Source organism: Zingiber officinale, chromosome 3B, assembly GCF_018446385.1.
Source record: "Zingiber officinale cultivar Zhangliang chromosome 3B, Zo_v1.1, whole genome shotgun sequence".
In the NCBI taxonomy this organism is placed as follows: domain Eukaryota; kingdom Viridiplantae; phylum Streptophyta; class Magnoliopsida; order Zingiberales; family Zingiberaceae; genus Zingiber; species Zingiber officinale.
Window position 1 is genome coordinate 77,032,853 of NC_055991.1, and position 21,682 is coordinate 77,054,534.

The 21,682-nt window shown below is 34.2% G+C and overlaps 2 protein-coding genes across 7 annotated transcripts; both read right to left on the reverse strand.

Annotated features, from left to right (window-relative positions):
* Window positions 1-1,293: 1,293 nt before the first annotated feature.
* Window positions 1,294-5,022, reverse strand: LOC122056588 (CBL-interacting protein kinase 18-like). Of its 4 annotated transcripts, none has more exons than XM_042618599.1 (4): window positions 4,809-5,022; window positions 4,621-4,726; window positions 1,752-3,400; window positions 1,294-1,562 (listed from the first exon to the last, which is right to left on the reverse strand). In XM_042618599.1, exon 3 carries the CDS (start codon window positions 3,098-3,100, stop codon window positions 1,769-1,771), a length of 1,332 nt encoding a protein of 443 aa, XP_042474533.1. In that variant the 5' UTR covers window positions 3,101-3,400; window positions 4,621-4,726; window positions 4,809-5,022; the 3' UTR covers window positions 1,294-1,562; window positions 1,752-1,768. The 4 variants fall into 4 exon arrangements, with proteins under 4 accessions (XP_042474533.1, XP_042474535.1, XP_042474534.1 ...); XM_042618601.1 differs by having other exon boundaries at window positions 4,590-4,726; XM_042618600.1 differs by lacking the exon at window positions 4,621-4,726.
* Window positions 5,023-7,398: 2,376 nt separating this feature from the next.
* LOC122056589 (UDP-xylose transporter 3-like) lies at window positions 7,399-14,033 on the reverse strand. Of its 3 annotated transcripts, none has more exons than XR_006133300.1 (8): window positions 13,583-14,033; window positions 12,147-12,331; window positions 10,857-10,924; window positions 9,833-9,965; window positions 9,268-9,429; window positions 8,922-9,194; window positions 8,053-8,256; window positions 7,399-7,691 (listed from the first exon to the last, which is right to left on the reverse strand). XR_006133300.1 is itself a non-coding variant. In XM_042618604.1 (8 exons), exons 1-8 carry the CDS (start codon window positions 13,701-13,703, stop codon window positions 8,246-8,248), a joined length of 1,041 nt encoding a protein of 346 aa, XP_042474538.1. In that variant the 5' UTR covers window positions 13,704-14,033; the 3' UTR covers window positions 7,834-8,245. The 3 variants fall into 3 exon arrangements, 2 of the variants coding, with proteins under 2 accessions (XP_042474538.1, XP_042474537.1); XM_042618604.1 differs by lacking the exon at window positions 7,399-7,691 and adding an exon at window positions 8,757-8,844 and having other exon boundaries at window positions 7,834-8,256; XM_042618603.1 differs by lacking the exon at window positions 7,399-7,691 and having other exon boundaries at window positions 7,834-8,256.
* Window positions 14,034-21,682: the final 7,649 nt, after the last annotated feature.

Consider the following 21,682-nt stretch of genomic DNA (forward strand, 5'->3'; position numbering starts at 1 on the left):
CTATCTACACTATCTCAATAATCTTATTTTTTTAATTAATCTTCTTTTTTTATTTACTGATACTAAATTCTAGCCTATTTGATTTTTTTTAGCAAACTACTCAATCACCTAGTTTAAGTTTTATATTATTCAAATTGCGTAGCCAATTTTGAGAATACATGCTTATTTGATATGAATTTTGCCCCTTTCACTCATTTACGTTCATTTGCAGAATCTATTGTTATAATATAGAGATCGATTCAGTAAAATTATGTGACCATAAATATTAATTTTAATCATATATTTTTAAAAAAAAATAATTAAAAAGACTTATATGATTAAAAAATTATTACTCTCATATTGAGATGTATCAAATTGATGTTTAAAGGGTATAGATATAATAAGAAGAATTAGACGAGCACATTGAACCTTGTTTCATGTTATTTTAAGTTCTCTAGGATTATTAGTTGATCTTGGTCGAAATTAGATAATCAACTTAGAGAGCTCGGAATAATATGAAACAAGCTCTTATATGATTGTTTAGTTCTCTTAATTATATTTATGCTTTCAAATATCAATTCGATATACTGTATTTAGAGTAGCGAATTTGATTATAGATCTTTTAATATATTTTTTAAAAAATATTTTTAATTGAACTATAGCACTCGATTAAAGTTATTGTTCATGGTCACACAACTTTACCAAATCGATGAACGGAGAGGTAAAATTAGTATTGGATATGCAATTTGGTATTTTCCAAGTTATTGTTCAAGTTTAGTTTGTTTGATAAAATATTCGAGGCAAGTCAAAGTTTAAAATGAACTAAGTAAATCGTTGAAATAATTATTATAAGCTTAATTTATTTTTTTCATAAGCTTGAGTTTAATTCATTTATATGTTATCAAATTTTATATTTTTAAATTATTTGATTGATTGTTGAATTTGATAATACAAATTTATTTGTTCATTTTAAAAGTTTATTTATTTATTATACTAATAAGAATTTTATTGATAAATATAATTTATAAAATTTATTTGTGAATATTATTTACAAATAATTCATAATTTATTCATGAACATTAGCCAGTTGAATACAAACTTGTTCAAATGTATTCATTTAATTTTAATTTAACATAATTCACTGTATGTATTGAATAAATATAAATGACTTCTTACTAAATTTGAATATCAAATTTGATCAAAAATATTTGATGTATTTATTAATTGAGTTCATTTTTTTTTTATTATTATTAGAAACTAACTTTAGTTCAATTGATTTCTTTTAAGCCTAATGGAATCAAAATACCCAAAAAATTGCTTAATACACAATCATTCATTCTACCATAATTGTGAGAGAGAGACATTGACCAATTATTCTTCTTAGAACTTTACTCGAAAGAAACAACACAACAGTGCAGTAGTCCTCGTTAAATTAAATCCAAATATGAAGTATGTAAATCATTCATTAGTTGAGTTGGTACTCAGTACTCAGAAACACCTCATAAAATAGCTTCATCTGTCCCCACAATCCCCTAACAGCAATGGATCACCAACAAGATCTTTCGACTCCTCGAGACGTATTCCTGAAATGAAGCCAAATGAAATGTACTGAAATGGTTAGATCATAACAATAGCAAAAACCTAATTCGATATCTATCTAGCTATGCTTTTATCTTGCGAATGAGTTAAAAAGACTTGGTAGGAAATGAATGCAAAGCTAACAGTTTTCAAGGAGTTGATAGAACAAACGACCGTAAGAGTAAAGTGCTAACATCATATACGGCGAAGACTATTGTTGCTGATGCTCTCCTTGCCATGCCCATACGATGTCCTTAAGAGCCGGTCTGATGTCCTGCTTCCACAGCTTTTGGTACTCCAAGGTATCTCCGTTTGTCTTCTTCATCTCCACCAGATGAAAGAGGGGTGTGACCTCGAAGATCTCTGCGTCAATGGCTAACACTCCTTTTTTTCCTACCCTGGTTCCTTCCATTTTCAGCGTCCCGTTATCTTTCTTCTTCACTTTTAGCTTCAAGAATCTTGCGATATCCTCCAATTTTGCGATGATGGTAGATGCAGAATGGTGGGATATGAATCTTGCTTCCTTCTTATGGACAGTCTCCTCAAACATGCCAGAAAGATCGAATCCATCTGAAAGAGAGATAAGGTCGAAAGCATTTAGGTTCGTCAACTTCCCAACCTCTGGCCTCTCCTCAATCATGTTGATACTCTGGGAATCTGAAACTTCATTGATCTTGTCTCGATCAGTCTCTTGCATTTCTTTGTCGTTCCCGTTTGATCCTCCATTGTTTCCCTTTCTAAACCAAGGATTCTCCATAATCTTTGGAATTGTTATCCGTGTAATAGGATTCGGGTCAAGAATTCTTGCAAGCAGTCTCCTAACTTCCAAGGGAAACCAATTGGGACATTTGAAATCTGCCTTTGTAATTTTCCGATACAATTCGATGAGATTTGGATCATGAAATGGGAGATAACCAGCCATAAGAACAAACAAAATCACCCCGCAAGACCATATGTCAGCTTTTGCTCCATCATATCCTTTTCTACTGATCACCTCAGGAGCAACATAAGCAGGAGTACCGCAAGTTGTATGAAGTAAACCATCCTGTCTCCTTGACTCTGCAAGAGCACTCAACCCAAAATCTGAAATCTTCAAATTCTCATTCTCATCAAGCAGAAGGTTCTCTGGTTTCAGATCGCGGTGGTAGACACCTCTGCCATGGCAGAAATCCACGGCACTGATCAGCTGCTGAAAATACTTACGGGCGACATCTTCTTTAAGTTTGCCCTTGGCGACTTTGTTGAACAGCTCACCACCTTTGACATACTCCAGAACAAAGTATATCTTAGATTTGGTGGCCATGACCTCGTAAAGCTCTACGATGTTTGGATGCTTCACCAATCTCATCACTGATATCTCTCGTTTAATCTGATCATTAAGTCCAACCTTAAACACCTTCTCTTTGTCAATCACCTTTATTGCAACACTCTGGGAAGACTTCAAGTCCCTCGCATAGTAAACCTTGGCAAAAGTACCTTTCCCTAACATTCTTCCAACCTCGTACTTGTGCATCAACACATTTCCTTTGTTTTCTAATTCCATCTTATGAAAACACAAATAATCTAAAGCAGTAAGATTTCCTCCCCCTAGAGCAAGGATACTTTGCAGACAAGGGGATATTCACTGCAGTTTATCTCAACCGTCTTCTCAAGGTCATGGTCTACTACGACGGCTTCTTGAATATTTCCAACTCCATTGTAAAATCTTGTGTGGAGAACATGGTGGATGTTGTTTTGCTGTCCAATATCATCTAGGATGAACACACACAGTTCAGATGAATCAACAAAAGCATTTTTGTCAGACCAAAATTCCCCTACAGTCAAGCACATCTTTCAGCATTCCCTGAAAGTTATCTTCCAATTATCAGCAGGACATCGTAAAATTTGAAAGAAACTAATATTTGACAATCAAGGAAAAGGAAACTTATTTACCAGATATAATCTTCAGTAAAAAAAGGAAAATAAGACGCAAGAGAACGAACTAGCAAAGGGAAACTACTCTAGAACGGTCCCTAATTTTCACAAAAAAGGGAACGCGACAAGGGCCCCTTTTCCAAAAATGCTTGTATTAAGGCCTCATGAAATGCATATTTCAAATTTTACCTTTAGAATTATGTTTTAGTCGAGATTTGGCCTCCTTTTCTTTCAAAATGCTCCTGCTGGGCCTCATGAATCCAATTTTACCACTCGAATAATGTTTCGATAGAACAGTGGTCATAATTGAGCAAGCATGATTGTAATGGTACACTTGGAACTGTGCTTTTCATGGGACCTCATCAACATGGACAATTAAGAGTAGGCCTTTAACAACAGGGGACCTTTATAGGACACTTGCTCAATAGCAATAACACAGTCTTCAACTTGCAAGGTAGCATTTCATTCATGATGAGGAAGGCCACACAAGAGCAGCAAACATGACAAATTAGGCTGTGGTTCTCATTTATTTAGTGCAATTATTATTATTATTTTCAGTAGAACAATAAAGAGAGATTAGAACTGATTCAAATTATTGAAAATGCTAATCATCATGGGGAAACAGAATATTAGCACCACATATAACAATTAAATTAAAGGGAAATACTCAAGAAACTAATCGGATTTGTTCAAGCGATGTGCTACAAATATTGCATTCATGAAATGAATAGGCAAATGGCAATACTATAAACAAAACTCTTCTCTCATGGAAAAGAAATACAGCAAATGTTGAGAAAAAAAATAGGGGCAAGAAGAATCCCAACACAAAAAAAAATAGATATAAATGGCAAAATTAGATTATTCACACATGATACGGAAAATAAAATTGTTGTTGAACAAATCTACAGCGAGATAATTCCTTTCGACGATTTCGCTGCAAATGGCGAGAAGGAGCAGAAATTTTTGTCCTATTTTCGACGATTTTACAGCAAATGCTGAGAAAACAATAGGGGAAAAGAAGAATCGCACCAAAATATATATATGTGGTAAAATTAGATTATTCACACATGATTCGAAAAAAAATTGTTGTTGAACAACTCTACAGAAAAAAAAAATACTTCTCTGGAAATGGCCAACCAAACCACGCACCGTGCTGAGAAAACTAGACAAAAGTATCAGCAGCAGAAGAATGGGAACAATACGGAAACCATTTTGGAAAAACAGATCGCCGACGCATCGGGAATTGTTTATGTTCCTAGAGATCAACAACACTAGTATTCAAACACAAATCAACGAAATGGAACATCATTAACCCCGCAATCGAGCATAATTCTTACCTTTGCGCGCAAAAATTCCTCAGGCGTAGAGAGGAGAAGAGAGACCGCAAACGAGCTCCGAAAGACCTGGCGAGAAATACAGAATCAAATCTCGAGGTGGAAGAGGAGAAGGAGGAGGAGGAGGAGGCGGTCGTTCATGTGGACGGAAACCTCGGAGGGCTGGTGACCTCAAAGTTCTTCTTTCGTCCTCACCGTCCCGGAATTCTCCTTAGATTCCTTATATAAAAATATTTTTTTATAATTACAAACGGCCCTTTATTTATTTGTTTTTTACTTATTTCCGAGTATCGGTTCGGGGGAATATTCTTAGGGATATTTCCAACACGCCTCGCATTCTTTTCATTTTTGCCATAAGTATTTGACAAATGGATTTCAAATAGCAATGTTTTTACAAGATTTTTTAAAAAAACATTTATTATAAAAATTTTCATTTTATTTTTTCCTACAAAAATAAAGAAGATAAAATTTTCTTTAATTTTTTAAACATTTTATTTTTAAAAATGATAATAATACAATAGCAAACTTAAACCTGAATTTGAAACAAAAATCTTATGGTCTTTAAATTTGAAGGGCTAAAAAATAAAAATGAGGAATATTCTTAGGGATTTTTCCGAAATGGCTCCCATTCTTTTGATTTTTGCCATCAATATTTCACAAATGGATTTCAAATGACAATATTTTTACTTGGATTTATTTATTAGATTTTTTTTTACTTTTATTATAAAATTTTCATATTATTTTCAACGAAAAAAAGAAAGATGAGATTTTTTTTAAATTTCTATTTTTAAAAATGATAATAATATAAAATCAAAATTAAACTTGAATTTTGAAGGAAAAAATCTTATGTTCTTTGAATTTGAAGAGCTAAATGAAAATGAGGAATATTCTTAGGGATTTTTTTCAAAATGCCTCCCATACTTTTGATTTTTGCCATCAATATTTCACAAATGGATTTCAAATGACAATATTTTTACTTGGATTTATTTACTAGATATTTTTATACTTTTATTATAAAAAGACATCATTTCATTTTATTTACTTAAATAAAAAAATAAAAGATGAGAAAAATATTTTTTATTTTTAAATATGATAATACAAAAACAATATTAAACTCTAATTTTGAAGGAAAAATCTTTATGTTCTTTAAATTTGAAGTGCTAAAATGAAAATGGAGAATATTCTTAGGGATTTTTCCAAAACGCCTCCCATTCTTTTGATTTTTGCCATCAATATTTCACAAATGGATTTCAAGTCACAATTGTTTTACTTGGGTTTATCTATTATTATTTTTTGTTTACTTTTATTATAAAAAAACCTCATTTCATTTTATTTACAAAAAAAAAGAAAGACTAGAAATTTTTTTTTTAAAGTGATAATACATAAGCAAAATTAAACTCCAATTTTGAAAGAAAAATCTTCTGTTCTTTAAATTTGAAGGGCTAAAATAAAAAAATATCCTTTCAACTCGGCTCGAGGGTTAGTAAAAACAAGTAGGTCATATCCCACATGGGTTTGTCCAACAAGAGGCTTAGCCGAACTCAAACAAAACAAATAAGGTCCCAATCTGGTCGTCGAGTCTTTGTTCATGGCATACTATTAGCGAAAAACATAATGGATGTTCAATTACATTGAATCTAACTAATTAAAAGATTTTTTTTTTATTATAATTTTTATTAGTTGATATCATATATCCAATTTACACTGATTAATCCTGAGATATCATCCTGACTCCATCAAAATTTTTCATAAGTCACTAGAATAAATCGAGAAATATTCACAATGACGGATCCAGAAATTCAAGAATGAAGAGACGATTTTTATGCGGAACAAAAAACGATATCCTCTATCTCCACCAATAAAATCATATAATGCTAGAGATTTCATAGGGGGAGGGGGTGATCGCCCCTGAGTATTCACAACTAGTAACTTATAGGTTAGTCGTTATTAAAAAAAATTATTTATTAATTCATTAAAATTAAGATTCGATTCATCAATTTTTTTTTTGATAAGACGTCCAACGGTTACATCATTGCCTTGTGGCAAATAATTGAAAGATCTTTGATGGCTACCTTCGCACGGGGTGTGCTTTGTGATCGACACGAATAATTTGCATTCAGTATGTACTTAGGCTCGGTTTAGTTGGAAGTTAAGGAGAAGATGAGGAAACAACGGGACAAAATTATTCGTTAGGTGGATGAAAAAGGAGAAAAGATGTGCGAAGGGAAATGCGCAAATTATTGTCCTCATCTTTATCACCGAAAAGATTCTTGATGGCTACCTTCTTTTCATGGAGTGTCCAAAATTATTAAGTGATTTACTTTGTGATCATTATACAAATAATTTACGCTCGATTTGTACTTAAGGTTGCTTTACTTTAGAAAAGGAGAGGTGAAGGCCAAACACAAGGCCAAAAACTTTGTGATAGATGATACGAATACATTGCTTGGTTTACTTTCGATGTAAGAAAGGAAGAACCGAGAGGAATTATCTCTACAATCTTACATTGGAAGTCAATCCCATGAGAGTCGCATTCTTCTTATTCTTTACCAAGAGGTTCTCTTATGTTCGTCTTGACAAACGCATCAAAACTGAGTTGAGGTGTCAACATCACTGAGGTCTACTTGCAAGCATAGGTTGAGTGTTTACAAGACATTGAATACTACTTATAAGCGTCAACGAATGACTACTTGAAGACGACAACAATGGTGATGGTTAATCAACATCAAGACTCAACAAGCCTAAATTTATCAGGCGACACGAGAACAAGAATTGCTCGTTGAGAATGAAGGGCTCGTCCATCTTTACACCTTCGATTCTCCTTCCATAACACCACGGGCATTAACTTTGTTTTGATTCTACAAAAGCCTCACTGGTTCCACTGTCCTAAAGAACAAAATAAACAACCGAAATCTCAATTTGCCTTCCTCTTCTGCAAGCCATTAAGAGTGAATGCTAGCAGGATATCGATAAAGGGGATACTATTTACCCACCCTTCTTTTCTCGCAAGAAAAGAGATGATAGCAAATAAGAATCAAAGAATCATCAGACCTGCATTTAGTTGTACGAATAAAGAGCTGGTTCTCAGTTCATTTTCAGAGTGTAACTGCAAATCGTTTGAGTTACAAATGTTGCAGAAGAACAATTGGCATTCTCTGCTAATATTCGGTGTGAATCTCAATAAGACTCAGCATGAGAATTTGTGTAAACAAATGCCTTCGAAATTGAATGCAGAGTCGTTCCCTACCTCGAAGAATGTTGGAGTCTTCTTTTCCAACCGCCGCTACACACTAAGAGTTGAGATCTGCAGGTATGATTCTGTACATTGGAGCAGTACTCAGGCGCGCAAATCTTTGTCAGAGCTCCATACTGGTGTTGGCAAAGGACCGTCACTGTTTATCGCAGCTCCAGCTTCAACTCGGATCAAAGGTTCAGATTCATCATCTTTCACCTATGGCAATTTTGACAAAATTGAAAAGAGAGTAGCGTAACGTAGTACAAACACAAATCTAGGGAGAACATCTCCTTGGGTGTCCTCAGTTCTTCATCTCATATATCATGATTTTTTTACTTCAGTTTTTAAAACTATACACTGGTTTTTTTATCAGATGCTAAAGAACCAATATGTGTGACAAATTTGAGTGCGATCTGACGACACAAAAATGAACCCTCCGTGTAAACAGCAATATCTGGATGCTTGGTCCTTGCTAAACGAGATCATTAGTTATTATCAGACCAACAATTATCTGGCACCATGGCTACTAAGAACAGTCAAGGCAATGAATCCTTATATACGCTATGCTATAAAAAGCTGATATTTCCTAATCATGGTTGATGCATATACCTTTTGGTCCTGCGTTGCCAAAATCCTTACAAACCAAAATTTTCCATTTCCTCGCTATCTTTTAAAAGTTACAAGGTATGAGTAGATAGATGGAAAATACTTATTACTTGAAGGGCTTGATAATTGATCGATGGCATGTTTTTTGAGTAGAGAAAACATTGTAGAAATGATAGGTTGGGGCGGAGGAGCATGGAGCTGGAGGAAAGAATCATGATTATGCAACGTTGATAGAATTAGGAAATAAAATATCATCGGAAACATAGAAGACATACCTGTAACATTTGGGACGAGGTTTCCCGAGCTTTTTGCTGGCCCTCAATTGTGCAGAAATAAGAATACAAAACCATACCAACAATTGCAACTGAGATCCCAAATATATTTCTCCAACTGAATGGATCGTGAAGTAAGACATAACCGAACGCCAAAACCAAGCATGTTTTGAGATGACCAAGAACTTGATACGTCACAGGTGATGTCCTTCCAATCACAAGAAATGTGCTGAAGTTGACTGAGACTGATATTAGGCATGAAAGCACAATGAAAATCTACAAGCAGAAAATGGAAGTATGAGACGCGAACTGTGTATAGTCACATAGAAACTTGAAAGAGATCACTTACCGTAACTTGAGGAGTGTAGTCAAATGCAAACACATTCTGGTTTGTCAAGAGCCCATCAAGACATGGTCCGGATACAAAGAGCGTTAAAGCTTGATAAGGAACGGATTGATACAAAAGTTGAGTAGAAGAGACCTTGAACTTCTTTTGTATTGTGTTTGTCATCTGGGAGCATCTGATTAAGGTTTAAAACAAGACTAGAAAAACCTAAACCATCAGGCATGTTATTACCAATTTGTCCCCAACTGATGGTTACAGAAAACATTAAAAACATACAGATGTACCACAAAATAAGTCATCCTGATATTCCTTTATGTTGAAATACAAAACAATTCCAAAATAAAATCTGTCATGGATGGAAAAACTAAACAGTAAGATTATGTTTCATGTTCTGGCTTCCTATGAAAATTAAGCAATCTGATAATTCGAATTTTGAAATCCAAGACTAACAAATTTTGTTATAAAACCTTTAATACCCACAAAGGCAAAATCTTTGCAAAAATTTCAGTAATTGAGTATTATAATTCATTAGATTTCCACAAGGAAGAAAGAAAAGCTAAAAGGATACAATTTGTGCAATGCAAGTTGTAACAATTGCTAGGAGAGATAATACAGATCCAAGCAAATTAAGCTGCAGATCTGTCACAGTTGCGATTCCAACACCGAATAGGAGGACAGATAGTGAGAGTTGGATACACCGACTGCAGTACAAAATACAAAATAACAATCAATAGAGTTTTATATCAATCTGACAGTCAAATTGATTTGAAGAAGTTTGAGAAAATGCATCTCTATTCATAATAATATCAACTGGGAAAAATTATTATATTTTCATGGCACTGCAACTGAGATATTAATTTTGAATGTGAATATAGCAGAATATTAGCTGAGAATGATGATTCAGTCACGAATCAGCTAGACTACAATGTCTAACGAGTAACAACTATGAAGTTTGTGAATGCTTCACTCAAAATCTGTTTTTTAAAAATACAACAACTACGAAGTCTGTAATTGCAACTTAATAATTTTTTCTGTGTTAATCATAGCAGTTCGTAAAGAAATATTGTTTGAGGGAAAACATTTTCTAAGCAATATTTACTGTTTAGAGTCCCAGACAAATACAAATTTCAGCAGTTAGCATAAACTATACATTAACTTACCTGAGAGTTCTTCCAGGCAACGGGCATTCAATATATTTATTCTACTAAATGAATTGTCAATCTCAGTTAGGTTAAAGGTAAGTGAAAATAATATGGCCTATGTTGAGGTAACAGGTTGTACAGGCAGTAAAAAAGAATTTTCAGAATCTGCTTCAAGTGATAATGTTAGTTTTGAAAATAATGTAGAAATAACATTCACAAAATGTTTCTAATGCCTTCAAAATCACAATAAGCCTAAAATAATGCTAGTCATAAAGGAAAAGAAAAGGTAAAAGAGGCCATTATTAGCAAGTTTATAACTAAAACATCACATATGTATGAAGTTGTTCCGATTACAGGTGATATCATTCTGAAGGAACTCTACAACCTAAGAAACAGATATAGGGAAATGTTCAATGTAAGAGTTGACTACTCGAAAATAAGGAACCACACCTAAACTTCTTTGACAAAAAAGCAGTCTCCAAGAAGACAGTACAAGGAATGATTGCGAGTTTTGTCATCTGCATGGTAAGTCAATCGTGTGAGTCAAAACTCAAAACTACAATAAACAGGGGAAATTTTGAGATTCTACAGCAAATACTATTGCAGCTAAAAATAGTTTACTACTTTATGAAACATCAATACACTAATAGAAATAAGATCACATAATCATCTAAACCTGTTTCCCTCAAAAAATGGTGGTTTAATTTTCATCAATGATTGTCAGTTTCAGTGTCTAGTTATTTTGCAATTTATTTAACAAGTAGCATCTTGCTAATAGTTTCCCATATATGTATGGAATGTGTCATCAACTAAAATCCTAAAAGGTATAGCAGATAAGATCTGACAAAAACTTAGTTAGTTGCAGCAATGGAAATTAATTTCTAACAAGGATAAAAAGCAAATAAATACAGTGAAACCAAATCTTCATTCAATTTACATGCTCTGATCAAAGGCGATCCGTACAATGAGTAGAGAGAGCCAAAGCATCTATAAATGGTAGATATAGAAGAAAGTTGTAAAGAAACTGCTCCTGAATATCACATGAGTAGCATAGATTCTGAAATGGAAGTAAATGTATTTGGTTGCTCAAAAAAAAATCAAGCGTCTTGTAATGTCATATTAGGATTGACACAAATGCTAAAAGCAATAGTCCTCCATACTATTATTCCACATCTTTTCCCCTGAAAAGATTGACCTTCTTACTAACTGATTGTTCCGTTCTAAATTGCTTTCTCTTATTAGATCTAGTGATCTACATTCAGTTCCAGTTCCACCACCAAAACAAACCTAATGTTGCAAAATATTCCCTCTTCCATGACATAAATCACCTCAAAAGTCTGTTACAAGGTCAAAGCTCATCTAATATTTCTCTGATTGTTAATTTATTGTGTGCCACAGCACATCCATGATTCTGGAATTTATCAAGATTCGTACCTATGTGTTAAGAAATATTCTGAAATCAGAGTCTTTACTTAATGGCAATTCCAGTAAGTTAAATCTAAGAGAAAAATGGAAGAATGAAAGGCAAGATTGATACATATCATACATTGTTTCTTGTAGCATGCAAAACAGAATGGAAAACAAAACATATGCAAAAGCAATACTACATCATCAACTTTTTAGTAGGAATATACCTTGATTCTGAATCAAGCATATATCTAAATGGATTTTAAAAAATTAAAGAAAATGTCAAGATGTGTATGATTGTATGACTTATTATTTTAGCAGAATCATATGTACCTGATAGAAGCCAACAGAGTTGAAGCCCAAGCTTAAATTTAATAGACCTATGGAGATTCCGTTGAGAATTCCAAAACCCATGACAGCCTTCCGATCAAAAGCTTTGTGCTCAAATAGTTTTAGCAACAATGCCACATGAAGAGAACAGAAGGTAACCAATAGGTGCCAGCTTGTCAAGGTAGTAGCTGACAATAAGTCAATAACAGAGAATATATGCTTAATAGACTATTTATCAGTAAATTTTAAGTAAAACAATGTGCAACTTATTTCAAGAAATTTGACAATTCTTTTGGTGATTATCTTCGGCAAGTCAGACAATGCAAAGTACAATAACATTAATATCCAAATAAATGGACTTCACATATTTATCCTTGGGATAAATATTTCAGTGATATCAGATCATCCATCCAGATTTCTAGGAACAGAGGAGTTTGAAGAATTCCTGACTTCCAATCATAACGTACAAGAATATCAACATGCATAACATTTACAACCAAGATCTTGTCTTCATTTTCAGATTAAAATCATTTTCTTCCATTTATTGTGTAGAGAAGTATATAAAATCATCATCATCTAGCTGTGGTAGTAGTAGTTATTTGTGTTAGGCTACATGGAGATAGATAAAGACTGCAACATTTTTGAACAACATAGAATTCCTGAATAATAAAGAATGGGTCCAGCATATTCCATTTCATACTTGACTTTCTATTAGCAAAAGGAAAACTATTACATTTATCTACAGAGCTATAAAATCTCCTAAAATACAATGCTCAAGTTGGTCAAGTTTCTCAGCCTCTGAATAGTAATATTGTAATAAGAACATAACATAGTTTGTTCCATCTTTGGATCGAATGTACAAGTGAATCCAAAGAAAAATGATCACTGAGCTTAGCGGTTCTCCTTGTAATGTTAAATAAATCTATATGCTCTTCCAATGGAGATGAATCATTGTAACTGAATGTGCATCTTGTGAAAATTCATGGTTGGTCTTCAGAGTTTCTTTTACTATTACTATCTATAAATTTTAATCCTGAGTGAAAGACAGAAAAGTGCAACAACCTAAGACTGTAGATTTGTTATGAATTGAAAACCCAAATGTTCCATTCTTCTTTATTATTCATCACTTAGCTCAATTTTGGGCAGACTGAGCTCCTTACATACTCGTGTTAAGAAGAAATTGCCATAAAACTTTTTAAGGAATCACTATAAATGAAAAATAATTGATTCCCTACACTGAAAGTCATGAGGCGCAAAATAAACAGAATCAACTACCAGAAGATCTACTTTTGCCTGAATTTAATAAACCTATGAACACACTCTAGACTAAATGAATGGAATCATCTCCAACCGAGGTATATGAGCTACAGGCCGCTCTCAATCATAATTATAAGGCAACGACGAAAGAAGTAGAAGAAATGCATGATCAGATCTCATACCGAATATGAAGCCAAGCGAGCTCATCAACGCCTTGTTACATATCACAATCGACACCGACGACACCACCGACAGGCTCAGCGCGCCGACGGTCCCTAACTGGAACCCCCCGAGTTCGCCCATCTCTTCACTCCTCGATCCACGAAACCAAACCGCCCACCGTCAATCAACCTCCAGAGCCCACGGAGAAGATTGCTCACCTCATTCTTCGGAACCGAGACGAACCGGTCGCCGAACTAGTAAAATGCAAGGGTAAATCCCGCACTGGACGACGGATCTCGCGACGGAAACGTCAGATCTGACGAAGGGTCCGACGAGGAACCTTCTTCCCTCGATCCCACGCAATTGCCGGCAGGCCGAGGGACGACGGGCGGCGACGCGACGATGCTCCTTCCTTTCGCTTCGGATTTTTCTCTTTCGTTGGATATCAATATAAACGCTAAAAAAACAAAGACGAAGAAAATATGGGTATGAAAATTAGAGTATATATAGCTACAGAAGTTGTTAAGAAAAGAAAAATATCTCAAGAATATTTATTTTTCATAGTAATTTCACCAAAATTACTAAGTCAATTTATCAACCAGCCCACCTAAAATATTAAATTTACTAAAAAAAAATATATATGTTACTTTACTATTTACTAAAGGAAATACCTTTACAAATATAATTCCTATTTTACCCTCCTCACAATTTGACTTTTTTTTTACCATTTTTCTTTTTTTTCTATCATTTTTCTCTCTCTTCTCTCTTCGCTTTTTTACATGCATGCATAATAAGGGTATAATCGAGTTGAGCCGAGTCGAACTCTTGGATGTTTGAGTTTGACTCGTTTATAATCGAGCCGAGCTCGAGCTTTATTTAACGAATATATTCATGGCTCACGAGCTTATTCGAGCTTTTATCGAGCCTAAATGAGTTTAATAAATATAAATTATAAATTTAAATATTCATTAAAAACTAAATTATATATTTTTTAAAAAATTATAATATTCTTGTTAAAATTTATAATTGTATTATAATAAATAAATTTAATATATTTGTCTATGTTTTTCATAAGTAGAGTGCAAAATCTATAAATTCAATATCAAAACTATTATTTTTTTATTTAAAAGTTGATTTATGAGCTTAACGAACATGTTCACGAGCTAACGAGCCGAATATTATGAAACTTGAGTTTGGTTTGTTTATCTTAACGAGTCTCATTAAACGAGCTCAAACGAGCTTTTATCGAATCGAGCTTCGAATAGCTCACGAGCGGCTTGGCTCATTTACACCCCTAATGCATAACATATGAATAACATTACATAGATTTAGTCAATTTTTTAATAACATTTTAATATATTTGAAGAAGCCAAAATAAATAATGGATAGCATATTTGAACTTCTTCCAATCTTAGAAATCCACTAGATTTGAAATGAGTGTAATCGGAGTTCTCTAGGTCCATCAGTGAGTTTCAATTAAAATCCACTGATGGACCTAGAGAGCTCCGATTGCACCTATTTCAGTTCCTATGGATTTCTGAGGTTGTAAGGAGTTCAAATATAGTATCCATTATTTATTTCAACTTTTCAGAGTTGTTAACATGTAACAAGGAAGAATCGTCAAAAAGGCCCACGTTGGGCATGATATGATTTCATATCATACCCACGTCGGGCCTGATATCATTTCATATCAGGCCCATGTTGGGCCTGATATGATTCAGGCCCAATATGGGATTTTTTTTGATGATTCTTCCATTTTACATATTAGCATCTATGAAAAGTCGAAATAAATAATAGATACAATATTTGAACTCCTTGCAACCTTAGAAATCCATAGGAACTGAAATGGGTGCATCTAGGTCCATCAATGAGTTTTGGTCAAAACTCACTGATGGACCTAGAGAGCTCCGATTGTACCGATTTCAATTCTTATGAATTTTTGAGGTTGCAAAGAGTCCAACGGTGTTGTTCATTACATATTTCGATATCTCCAAATGTTGAAATATTATTAAAAAATCAGTTAAAATATAAACTAATTCATATCAAACCCACATTAGACCTGATATTAAATTATATCAGGCTCACGTGACTCTAAACTATAATTGCATAAGATAGCCTCCACTATATTGCTATGGAGAAGGGATTTTTTAGCCATTACTTTTGTTGATGTGATTCTTGCTTTTTGAACTTGGCATTTAGTTACTATAGAATTAGAGCATAGACATACTTTCCTTAGTCAATTATAAATTCAAGTATTATCTATATGCAGTTTGAAAATATAATGTTTTGCGGGAATTTTTTTTATTGAAAAGGAGACACTTCATCTGGTTGGATTCATTTCACAAGTTGTTTATCATATTTGCAAGTTAAAATTGAAGGAACTGTTGAAAAGGTTTTTAGAGAGGAGTCTAAGTAATATTTTCATAGTCGCCCTCGAGGAAGTCAACTTGGAGCAATTGTCAGCAAGCATGTATGTTTTATTTATATTTATTTTTTTCATGCATAGCAATAGAAAACTATATTGCCCAACATAAGCCTGATATGAAATGATATCAGGTCCAATATGGACCCGATATCATTCCATATCAGGCCCAATATGAATATTTTTAACAATTCTTATTTATTACATTTTAAAATCTTTGAAAAGTTAAAAAAAAATAATGGATAGCATATTTAAATTCCTTGCAACCTCAGAAATCCATAAGAACTGAAATGAGTACAATCAGAGCTCAAAACCCACTGATAGACATATAGAGCTTTGATTGTACTTATTTCAGTTCCTATGGATTTCTGATGTTGCAAGGAGTTCAAATATGGTATACATTATTTATTTTGACTTTTTATAGATGTTAATATGTAAAATGGAAGAATCGTGAAAAGGGCTCACATTGGGCTGATATGGAATCATATCAGGACCAACATGGGCCTGATATGAAATCATATCAGGCCCGACGTGGGCCTGATATTGAATCATATTAGTCCCAACCTGGACCTGATATCATTCCATATCAGATCCAACATGGGCCTTTTTGATGATTCTTCCTTGTTACATGTTAACAACTCTGAAAAGTCAAAAAAAATAATGGATACCATATTTGAACTCCTTACAACCTCAGAAATCCATAGTAACTGAAATGGGTGCAATCAGAGCTCTCTAGGTCTATCAGTGACTTTTGATTGAAATTCACTGATAGACTTAGAGAGCTCCGATTGCATCCATTTCAATTCCTATGGATTTCTAGGGTTGCAAGGACTTAAAATATGATATTCATTGTTTATTTTGACTTCTTCAAATGTATTAAAATGTTATTAAAAAATTAACTAAATCTTATGTAATGTTATTCATATGTTCTGCATCCCTGTAAAAAAGAGAAGAGAGAAAAAAATGGTAAAGAAAAGAAAAATATAGTAGAAAAAGTCAAATTGTCAGGAGGGCAAAACGAGAATTGCACTTGAAATGGTACACCCTTTGGTAAATAGTAAAGTAACATAAGTCTTTTAGTAAATTTAAAACTTTAGGTGCGTTGTTTGGTAAATTGTCATAAAATCTTTAACTCAAGTGACATAGTCCTCAGGGCGTAGCACAAACGGTGGGCGCATAACATCTCTGGCATAATGACCAAGGGTTGATTCTCAAGAACTGACGACTTGGGGTTTACCCCACTATGCGTCTGGTGCCTATGTATCTATATGTACCTCCCTCCATATCCATGGGACCAAGGGCGTAACTAGTACTAGGCTGCACTGGGTTCTAGCCCTGTGCATCCCAGCAACTTTTAACACACTAATCCCTATTATTTTTTCGCCGCCCAGTGCAACTCCACATCGAGCCCAGTGCAGCAGGCGCTAAACCCTAAACCAAGTGATTTTTTCACCGCCCTCCTCCTCTGGCACGAAGTACACATCGAGGCGGTGACCGTCACCACCTTAAGCGCATCATCTCCTTCTTCAGCCATCGATTCTCCTCACTCAACCACTTGCAATAGCTTTTCAAGCATGGGTAAGTCACATAAGTGGTAATCTCCATCTACATCTTCTTCGTCTTCTTCGTCCTTCGTCAAAATCCAACCTTTCCAGTTTCCATCAATTTTGCCTATTTCTCTCCTTTTTTCCAACTCTCCAAATCAATCGAAATAGGGGGACAAGAAAATGAATTGGGTTGCACCTCACCTGGCTCTCCTGTTCTGCAGATGAGTAGATCTGCAGCAATTTTTATTTTGTTTCTTTTTAATGGTTTGTGATTGTTGTAATTGAATTCTTTGCCAATCGGCCAAGTCCTGCTTTTGAGACTACAATCTCAAACCATTTAAACAACAATTAGAAACTCAAATTCAATAATAAAAAAAGAAAAAAATTTTAACACGTTTTATTTCTTTGGATGAGTTTAAGGGGCTTAGATTACTTCTAAATTCCCATATTTGTTTCTTTTTAACTCCTTTAAAGTTTTTGATTTTAGGTATTTCAAGTTTCAGCTTAGCACAAGCAGTGGACTTCTCTTTATCTTAAAGTGATAAATCACAGGTAATTTTAAATTTTTAGTTGTGATTTTATTTGAAATGATTTGAATTTTAAAATTATCTGAAAATTATGGTTCTAATACTTGGGAATGTTGTGATATTATAAATTGATTTATTATTGTGTTTGAGTTTGTTTTAAAATGAATAATATGATTGAGTTTGTTATAATTGATTGGTAGTTCATTTTTTTTCTTAAGTTATAAATAATTAATTTGTAGTTGTTTTTTTTCCTTAAGTTATAAATGGAACACCAACAACCTTCAAATAAAAAGCTAAAAATATTACTGTCATTTGTTTAGTAAAAGAGATGACCAATTTGAATCTGATAATCAATTGCAATGTAATATACCTCTTAGACCAACAGTTGGATCCTCGACTTTCGATTTACAGTCTCCTTCTGTATTTAGGCCAATAGAATAAAGAGAATAAGAATTTGATATTTCTTCTATTGAACGAGATCCAGGATTGCGAAAATTGATTTGTGAATACTCTGTTAATGAGCGGGATGAGATTAGAAGAGTATATATCAAAGCAGAGCCTTATCAACCCAAACTTAATGAGTATCCAAGAACAAAAATTGGAAAGCAAAATTGTCGATTTCAATATGTTTGGTTTAAACAATTTCCTTGGCTAAAATATTCACCTTCAAAGGACAAAACATACTGTTTTCCATGCTTTCTTTTTGAGAATACAAGTAATCCAATGGCTCGTTCTGCACTTGTTTCTGAAGAGTTTAACAGTTAGAAGAGAGTTCAAGATGGGGGAAAACGTGCATTTCTTATTCATGTTGGTTCATTGTCTTCATCACATAATAGATGTGTGAAATGCGTTCAGGATTTGATGAAACCAAAGCAAAATATTGACAAAGTGATGAATGCTCAATCTATGGAAGAAATTATAAAGAATAGGTTGCGTTTAAAGGCAACAATTGAAGGTTTATTATGGCTTGCAATTCAAGGATGTTCTTTTAGAGGTCATGATGAATCAGAGAGTTCCTTAAATCATGAAAATTTTATTGAATTGTTGAAATTTCAAGCACATTTAAATGATGAAATTGCAAAAGTTGTGTTACATAATGCCCCACAAAATGCTAAATACACTTCTCCGCAAATTCAAAAGGAAATATTGTATATTCTCGCTAATAAAGTGAGAACAATGATTCGAGATGAATCGGGAGATGCCAAGTTTTGTATTCTTGTTGATGAAGCTCAAGATGAATCTAAAAAAGAGCAAATGTCCCTTATTTTAAGATTTGTTAATAATTCTGGTTTTTTAGTGGAACGTTTCTTTGAGATTTTGGGTGTTGAGGACACAACATTGGCAAATCTTAAGAAATCAATTTTTGACATCTTTGTTCAATACAATATTCAAATCCACAACATGAGGGGATAAGGGTATGATGGTGCAAGTAATATGCATGGTGAATGGAATGAGCTTCAAGCATTATTTCTTAGAGATTGTCCATATACCTATTATGCACATCATTTTGCTCATCGTTTACAATTAACATTGGTTGCAGCTGCTAAGGATGTACCTTCTATTTGACAATTCTTTTCTTATTTGACTTTCATTGTAAACTTCATCACCTCATCTCCTAAACATCTTAGTGATTTACAATCTGCTCAACAAGAAGAGATTACATATATGTTGGCTATTGGTGAGTGTGAGTTTGGTATAGGAGCTAATCAAATTGGTACATTGCATATACCTGGTGCTACTCGTTGGAGCTCTCATTATGATTCTGTTAGGAACTTGATAGACATGTATGCATCAACTTGTAAGATCCTTGAAAATCTTAGTGAAAATGGACCAAATGGTACAATACGTGAGGAAGCTTGTGGTTTATGCAACATAATTATGAGTTTTGAATTTGTATTTGTGTTGTTTTTGATGGAAAATATCTTAGAAATCACTGACATTATTTGTCAAGCTCTACAAAATAAATCACAAGACATTGTGAATGCTTTAAAATTTGTCTCAACCACAAAAACCATCCTTCTAAAATTTAAAGAAGATGGTTGGGATAATTTTTTTTGAGAAAGTAAAGACTTTTTGTGAACGACATAATATTGAGATGCAGATATGAGCTGTCGTTATAAAGTTAATCGTTATTGTCAACAATGGGATCATGTCACACTTGAGCATCATTATCACTATGACATTTTTAATGCTGCAATATATTTTCAAGTGATAGAACTAAATTATAAATTCAGTGAAGCAACAATGGAACTTCTTGCTTTTTGTTCAGCTTTGGATCCTACTGATTCATTTAAAAAATTTAATGTGGGTGACATTTGCAAGCTTGCATCAAAATTTTATCCAACTGATTTTACTCAACAAAAAATTCATGCTTTGAGAGCTGAATTGGAACACTATCAACTTAACATAGTTTGTGATCGTGAGTTTCAACAAATTTCTACTCTTTCTGCATTATATAGAGAAATGATTGTGACCAAAAAGGTTGAGAGTTATGTTATGATTCAGAGATTGATTCGTCTTGTATTGACTCTTCTTGTATTAACTGTAACGGCAGAGAGAGCCTTTTCATCCATGAAATTTCTCAAAACGGCACGTTGCAATAAGATGGATGATGATTTACTTTCTGATTGCATGATTTTTTATATAGAACGACAATTGTCTGAGAAAATAGAATTGGAATCAGTAATAGATGAGTTTTATACTCTAAAATCTCGTCGAGCACAACTTAAGTAAATATTGAAGTATTTTGCATGAAATTTAAACTATGTAAAAGGATATTGATATATAAATGTTATATGTTTGTTAAATGTTCAATATACATGTATGCTTTATTATTGTCGTAATTTAGCCCAGGGCATTCAGTGGTGGACCGGCCCCCCCCTCCAGCTTGCTGCCGTCCACTATACATCACCGGAATGAGGAGGCTTCAGCCTCCCCCACATCCACCTGGACCGCTGGACGCCGGCGCGCTGCCCACTGGCCACTGCCATTGCCGAACGCTGATGTAGCCGTGTAGGCCCTGTGGCGGTGTGTCATGCGTCGGTGCCGGCGTGCCCGACGGCTGTGCCTGTGCGTAGTGCGCCGGCCTGTGAAGTGTGTGTGCGTCTGTGCCGAAGAAGACGAAGAGTTTTGTTCTATTTTTTTTTACCAATTTTAATTAAACAATAATAGAGTGGGGCCCATTATTAAATAAATTAAATAATAAAAAAAATAAAAAAACATTAAATAGGGTTTGTAAAATGTAAAGGCCCCAAATTGCTTTGCTGCTGCTTCGCATTTCGCAGACGGCGGCTCAAACCCTAACTCCACTTCTTCCTCCTCAGTCCTTAGCTCCTCTCCCACTCCCACTCAAGTTACTCAACTCTCCTCCAACTCTAACTCTCCAACTCTCCAAGCCTCCAAGGTTCTAGAGACTAGAGTCCAAGGCTCCAGCCTCCAAGCCGGAGCGCTGGGCAGACTAGAGTTCAGACTACTGTCGCGACAGTCATATGGGAGTAAAATCTACTCTCGACTCTCGCGGACAGTCAGGCGGCAAGCGCTAGGCGGCGAGCCGGCGACAATAGTCTGAACTCTGAAGTCTTCATTCTCCAACCAGCAATCTGCAAGGCTGCAACCGAGTCTCTA

What these genes read in the sequence shown, in the direction of transcription:
- LOC122056588 (XM_042618600.1), bottom strand. Translation starts at nt 3,100, where the DNA reads ATGGAATTAGAAAACAAAGGAAATGTGTTGATGCACAAGTACGAGGTT.
- LOC122056589 (XM_042618603.1), bottom strand. Translation starts at nt 13,703, where the DNA reads ATGGGCGAACTCGGGGGGTTCCAGTTAGGGACCGTCGGCGCGCTGAGC. An exon ending in TTTTTGTCAAAGAAGTTTAG is followed by an intron (nt 9,966 to 10,856) that starts GTGTGGTTCCTT and finishes TTTGTACTGCAG; the next exon opens with TCGGTGTATCCAACTCTCAC. An exon ending in CCTCGTCCCAAATGTTACAG is followed by an intron (nt 8,257 to 8,921) that starts GTATGTCTTCTA and finishes AAATTGCCATAG; the next exon opens with GTGAAAGATGATGAATCTGA.